At 43.4% G+C, this 6924-nt stretch overlaps 1 protein-coding gene and 2 pseudogenes across 1 annotated transcript in view; 1 reads left to right on the forward strand and 2 right to left on the reverse strand.

Moving 5' to 3' along the window:
• Positions 1 to 2025: 2025 nt before the first annotated feature.
• Positions 2026 to 3908, reverse strand: LOC105303420 (annotated as a pseudogene).
• Positions 2511 to 6924, forward strand: part of SDHC (succinate dehydrogenase complex subunit C) — a 15000-nt gene continuing 10586 nt past the window's right edge. Inside the window, exons 1-2 of the mRNA XM_011377026.2 lie at positions 2511 to 2609; positions 4556 to 4657. Of these exons, the coding sequence (XP_011375328.2) occupies positions 4590 to 4657 (68 nt within the window). The 5' untranslated portion in view covers positions 2511 to 2609; positions 4556 to 4589. The remainder of the gene's footprint in view (positions 2610 to 4555; positions 4658 to 6924) is intronic.
• LOC111730271 lies at positions 3068 to 3186 on the reverse strand (annotated as a pseudogene).

Here is a 6924-nt window from a genome sequence, read left to right on the forward strand (position 1 = left end):
GATTGTTCCTCACCACGTCCTTCACGCCTAGCATCTATTTTAGTGTTGCTGTTATCCCAGACGTTTATGAAACTTTTTGGCATACCGTCGGATGAAGCGTAGAGGTCGTATAAGAGAAACTCCATGTTATGGTCACATCTTATTTTGCACCCCAAATAGTTTTATTCAGTTCGATCACATAGACTTGGCTTCGCATAACTTTTTTTCCCCCCAAAAGTCAAACCCATTTGAGCAGGTGAATATTTTTTATCACCACTGAGGGTTTTCAAAACAATGTGATGCGAATTAAAGACTTTAGGGTGACCAATGAAATATTAATATCTTACGCATATATGTGGTCTGTTGCAGTTTAGAGAATGCTTTCCTGTACATGTTTTCATGTAACCTTCTCAGCAAACAGTAAGGTGGGTAAGACCGACCTCGCTGAAGCTTGGGACTCGCTGAGTCGCATGGCTGCGGCTTCTGCGGATCTAGAACTCATCTGGCCTTGTGACTTTGCTGTTCTGTGGACGTTACCGTTGTTGCCCCAGTCCAGAGAAGAGTTTCAGGAACAGTGTGAGCAGGGATTGCATTGCTAGGGAGACGTGCGTAATGCATTTAGAAGGGGACAGCACTCGCCAGAAATTGCAAGTTCTGGCTTGTTAAAAATAAGACAAAGTGCTATTTTCTAGCTATAACATATAATGTACTTTTTCTGGGTGGGAAAAGAGATCTTCAGAGTTCCTGGTTTCACATGAAAGGCAAAGAGAGATACTGACTTTTTTTTTGTTTTTGTTTTTTTTTTTGAGTCAAAGGAAAGTTTAGATACTGACTTTTGTTGTATTTCTAATAAGCTTCTGGCGTCTGCGCAGCTGGTTTCCGTTGGGGCCTTGTGGAACGTTTACGTTGGTGTTTGCCTGGGAAACAATGGCACGAGACAGACAGAGTGCTGTAGATTCCAGCCCACATCTCTGGACTCCCGGCCCGCCGGGGAGCCGAGTGTCAGGACCGAGCTGGGTGTGGGGAGTGCGCGCCTGCAACTTCAGAGTCACAATCCCTCCAATTGGTTTAGAGAGGTCTGCTCCCACTTCTCTCTTTCTGGGAGCCTGGGGTACACAATGTCTATGTTCACCTCTCGCCTCCCAAGCTAGAAAGGAAAGAGCTGATGGAAGTGTTGGTCAGATGATTCGCCTTCAGCTCGTGGACCCTTCTAGTGCCCTACTGTAAAGCACAGGTTCTTGCAGTGCTTACACATCCGATGTCCATGGCATGAGGGACATCACGATCGTGGGTCTTAGTGAGACTCTGCGTCCCTGTGGGGCCTCATGCACGGTGAAAACACAGTAACCTTTTGTAGAATCCGTGCATTTGAACTTTCAGTCCCAGAGCTTCACTCTGATTACTTTCTTAAATACTTTTGGGAAGATTTGATATCTCAATGTGAGTAAGGGGTGTATGTCATAATACTGGGCAAGCGCCAGGTCAGTTAAATTCTCTTCAGATAGAATGTCTGGGCACATCTGAGTTTTAGACTTGAAAAGCAGCTCTGGTACTGGTGTATACATCTCAAAAATAGCAACTTTTTAGTAGAAGACTTGTGTGTCCTCTTCAAGTACCTTTCAAGACTGCGGGTAGTAGAGAACTCTTTGCAGTCCCCTATTTCTTGCACTATTATATGAGAGATGTTTTATTTGAAGTTCATCCCGGTCGTCTGGAACTTGATGGTCCTTCCTAAGGTGGGAGCTTAATATTTAGGACCCCCCTTCACAGACCCCTGTTCTTCAACCTTTGAATCCTCCATTTGCAGCAGGTGTCTGCTGAAGCCACGCTGTACACTTGGAGTTGCCAGTGGCATTTTCTGTTTTGTTTTGTTTGTTTGTTTTTCTTTTTCTTTAACTCGTATCTTTTAATCATCGCCTCCTTTGAGGACTGGCTTTAAAAAGTCACTTTATTTCTCTGTTGAACATTACTGACTCTGAGTTTTTTTTTTAAAATCCAGAATGTGTTTATTGGATGATTCCTCACTCATCTTGACTTAGGGCACTTTTAGTGCCACTTCCTTCTGAAGGCGTATCCTTCCGTGAGCCTTGCTTTTCCGCCTGTGGGCTGACGGGACAGTGGAGCCCCCAACACGGAAAACGGCCATTTGTCATGGCCGAAGCCGGTGGCAGTTTTGTAGCCTCCTGGGCATTTCACATCCACGAAGTAGGAACTGGGGCTCTGCACCAGGCGCGCCCTCTGATGCTTCGTCCCCTCCTCCTCTGGGGAGAGTGCAGGAGGCCCTTGGCGAGCTGCGTGTTCTCATGGGGCTGGTGCCACCCGTAGGCCCACTCTGACTGTTCTTACCGTGTATTACTTGTGTTCAGCCAAAACCTTATTTTGCATTTGTAGATAGTATTTGTGATTATCCTCAAGTTATTTAAAGATGTGGCTTTCCAACTAGAAAATAGCCTTAAGAGAAGTGTCATTGTTTCCATCTTATTCTAAATCCCTTGCCCCCAAGTCTAATACAGTGCAAAAATAGAGAACTGGTGTCTAAATGTATACTGACTCTTGATTCTCTTGTTTTGCAGACATGTTGGTCGTCATTGCCTGCGCGCCCACCTTAGTCCTCGGCTCTCTATCAGGAAGTAAGTCTCTAAATCTGGGGAGATAATTATTAACATTTGTTTTCCCCAGGGAAAAGCAGTAGGTTGTTGGCTTAGATTTTGGGGCTGTGCATGAAAGCGAGTAGTTGTAGACGTTTGGCTGAAAAGAGAATAATTGCGGTCACTCTTTTTCTTATCTGGTAGTGGAAGAAGAAAGAGTAAGAATATTTCTTTGCTCTTTTTTTAATTTCTCCTCACTCTCAGCTTCTCTGCTATATTTATTTTACTTCATTGATTTACTCCAGTTCTTGATTCCTTTCTTGAGGTCTAATTTTCTTCTTTTTTATCTGTTTAGTCTTTCTTCCTTTAATGCTTTTTTTCTTGTAGCCTTTAATTTGGGGCAGCTCTTAGGAATTAGTCTTTAATTATATTCCTTCCTGCCATAGTCATTTCTAGTCTGTTGACTTCAACATTTGCCTCTGTGTTATTTTTTTTTTTTACGCCCATAGCACCGGGTCTTCCTAGGTGGTCTCCCATCCAGGTACTAACCAGGCCCGACCCTGCTTAGCTTCCGAGATGAGATGGGATCGGCCGTGTTCAGGGTGGCATGGCTGTAGACTCTGTTATTTTTTTAAACTTTTAATTTTGGAAATATTTACATTTTCAGGAAAGTTGGAAGAACAATACAATGAAGTTCTGTACACCTTTCACCTAGATTCATCAATTAATATTTTACTTCGTTTACTTATCACTCTATATATTTTAGATTGTACCATATGAAATTGGTTTTTTTGGTAGTTCTAAACTGGTCTAATACTGACAATTTAATGTGGTTCAGCATGATATATATTAATCACTGTTATTATTTTCTTTGAATTCTTTGAGATTAAGTTGCAGACATCATGACACTTTACTTCTAAATAAATACTCCTAAGAACAAGAACATTATCTTATAAAACAGTATAATTATGCAAATGCAGTTATCAAAGTCAGGAAATTTAACATCGATATTCTTTTATCTGATATATAGGCAATTTTCAGATTTCCTATGTGTCCCAGATAATGTACTTTATAGAAATAAGGTCTTCCTGTTCCCCATCCAGCATTTGATTAGGCTCACATATTGCATTTAGTTGTCATATTTCTTCAGTGTCCTTCAACCTGGAACTGTGTCTTGACCTTTGTTCATCTTTTATGACATTGATATTTTTGGAGAATACTGGCCAGGTGTTTTGTAGAGTGTCTCTCGAGTTGGGTTTGTCCGATTGTTTGCCAGTGATTAGATTCAGGTCATCCATTTTTGGCAGGAGTAATATGTGAATGGCGTACACTCATGTACATCGTGTGAGGGACACATGATGCCGTTTGTCCCATTATCAATGATTTTAACTTTGATCATCTCAAGAAGGAAATGTCTGCTAGTTTTTTTTTTTTTTTTTCATTACGAAGTTACTGTTTTTTCCTCTTGGAATTAATAAGTAACCTGTGGAGAGATATGTTTTTGGGGGGTACATAAAAATTCAACCTAGTCCAGTGACAAGAGAAACCAAGAAACTATTCAGAGGTACTGAGCTGAATCCAGTTCTTGATTTTTGAGAACCTGAAAGAGAGTCTTGATGAGCCAGACGAGAGCAGGTGGTAAGGAATGAGGTAGCATGCAGGGCCTGTGAAAAGGGGAATCCACTCATGGAAATGGTTTTGAGACATTGTACTTGCACTAATGCCCACTAGGAGAGAAGTTGAGCTTCCTTTGGTGGGCCTGTGCTTGGGGGATTGGAAGGAAGAGTTACCCTCTGCTGTGACCTCATTTGTTGATTGAGGTTATAAATAGCTGAGTCAGACTGAGCAGAAAGCCGAGGAGCGTGGTGAACATGTTTCCCTTATACAGCGTGTTCATCCAGCCTAGCTTACATTTTCTTATTTTAACTTTTTGTTGTATAAAAACAAGTTTACTTTTAATCACTGTAAAACCTTCTGGTTTATTTTAGTGCCGTTCCTCTGGGAACCACAGCCAAGGAAGAGATGGAGAAGTTCTGGAATAAGAACACTGATTCAAACCGCCCTTTGTCTCCTCATATCTCCATCTACAGGTAAGGGCTCTGGGACCAGGGAACCTAGGAGTGGTGGCTGAGAGGCCTGAAGATTGGCCCGTAGCCTCCCTGGTCATTTGCCTCAGGCTCCCTTGTGTGAGACTAAATTCTGTCTTCCGGCCTTAGAAGGGTAATCTTCAAAGCTACCATTGGGAAAATTCTGGTAAGTCAAAATGCTGTTAATTTTAAAACATTATTTTGAAACAATTTCAGATTTGCACAAATGCTGCAGAATAGTGCACAGAGCTTCTGTACACGTTCATGCAGATTCCCAACTTGTTACCATGTCAGAATAACTTAAGAACGGGTTAGAAGTGATGAGGCCTGTTGCTCCCGAGTTAGCTTTCTGCTGTGTCTGTGACAAGTTTTCACACACTTGCGGCTTAAAACCACACGTTTATCATCTCCCAGTCCTGTGGGTCGATAGTCTGACACGGTCTCACTGGGCTGCGTTCCCTCCTGGGGACGCTAGTGGAGAGTCCGCTTCCTTGTCTTTGCCCGCTTCGAGAGGCTGCTCTGAATTCCTTGGCGGGTGGCCTCCTTCCTCCATCTTCAGAAACAGCAGTGATGGCTCAGGTTTGTCTCCAACGCATCGCTTTGACCCATTGTCACATTTCTTTTCTGACTCTCCTCTTCTGCCAGCCTCTTCCACTTTGAAGGGCCCTTGTAATTACATTGGACCCATCCAGATAACCCAGGGTGGTCTCCTTATCTTAAGATACAGTTGTTAGCAACCTCCCCTTCGTCTGCAGTCTTAACTCTCCTTCCCCAGTGAGGTAGAAACTCCCAGGCTCCCGGGATTAAAATGCGCTCATCTTTAGGACGGTCATTATCTTTCCCACCACAATCTCTTCATACTCGAGTGTGTGTTTCCTAAATTGAAGGACTTGCCTTAGTATAGCTGTCACAGCCAAAAAATTAACATTGATCCAATGTTACCTTCTCATCCTCAGATCCCACTCAGATTTTGCCAGCTGTCCCAATAATGTCCTTGACAAGTCCAAGACCCCCCAGGATCAAGTGTTGCATTTAGTGGTGTCTCTTGTCTCCTTCAGGATGGAACAGCTTTTTAGCCTTTCTCTCTCTTTTATGACCTGGACATCTTTGGAACGTTGCTCAGTTTGGGTTTGTCTTATGTTCCCTTGTGGTTTAGGCATTTTTGACAGGATCCCCCCTGAAGTGATGCTGTGCTCTCTTCATGGAGTTGGGTCTGGGGGGGCCTGACGATTTTTCTTGTTACTGCTGGTGTAAAACTTTATCACAGGTTAAGATGTGTCTGCTGGGATGGTGTTTATCAATACCGACTGTGTGGGGAGGTGCTCTGAGACTATAAATATTCTATTTCTCATCACACTTACCCACCAGCATCTATTGGTGGTGCTTGCCTGAAACAGCTGTTACTGTGATTGTTGCCAAATTGTGATTTTTCCTAATTCCATCATACCCTCCAGATTTATTTCTTACAGTACGATGAAGCTTCCTTTATCCGTACAAACTCAAGGATTCTTAAAAGGAAAAAACTTATTTCTTCTCTACTCATGATACCAACTCAGGGTTTCCTCTCTCCGTACTTCTGACACCAGACGTGTGGGGGTTTTTCTCACACCAACCAATTTTCCAACTCCAGACACCACTGGTTCCCTTCAGTTTGGTTCTGACAGTAACTAGAAAGTAGCGCAGACCCCACAGGTGAAGAGCTCGGTTCCACAAGACTGCCCCTCACTTCGGATGGCGATGGCGTGCACCGTCCTCCTGGCACGTGGATGTTTACCAACCTGGAAGCACTCGGGACCCTGTACTTGAGAGACTCCTATGGAGGCTTCATCACATGGGCATGATTGATTATTAGCCCCTCTCCCATCCCTGGAAGAAAGTCGGTGGGGCTGAAAGTTCTAAGCTTCTAATCATGATTTGGTTTTTCTGGTGGCCAGCTCCCATCCAACGTCACTTCATTAGATCAAAGGACACTCTTACCACCCTGGCAGTTCCTGTGGATTTAGGAACTGTGTGTCAGGAACCAGGGTCAAAGACTGAATATGAGAACAAAAAATGCTCCTAGCACCCTTATCACTCCAGAGATGAGAAGGGGTTTAGGAGCTCTGTGTCAGAAACCGGAACCAGAAAGAGAGGTGGAGGTAAATAGATTTTTTATTATTTTGTCCAAAGGGTTACACTGTATAACCCTCATCTCTTCTCATCTTCGGGTTGTTGCAGACTCGGCTTGTGGGAGTTCTTCAAGATGGCTCCTGTGAAATCAAGGTCTGGGT

This window comes from Pteropus vampyrus, unplaced genomic scaffold (genome assembly GCF_000151845.1).
Source record: "Pteropus vampyrus isolate Shadow unplaced genomic scaffold, Pvam_2.0 Scaffold304, whole genome shotgun sequence".
NCBI lineage: Eukaryota > Metazoa > Chordata > Mammalia > Chiroptera > Pteropodidae > Pteropus > Pteropus vampyrus.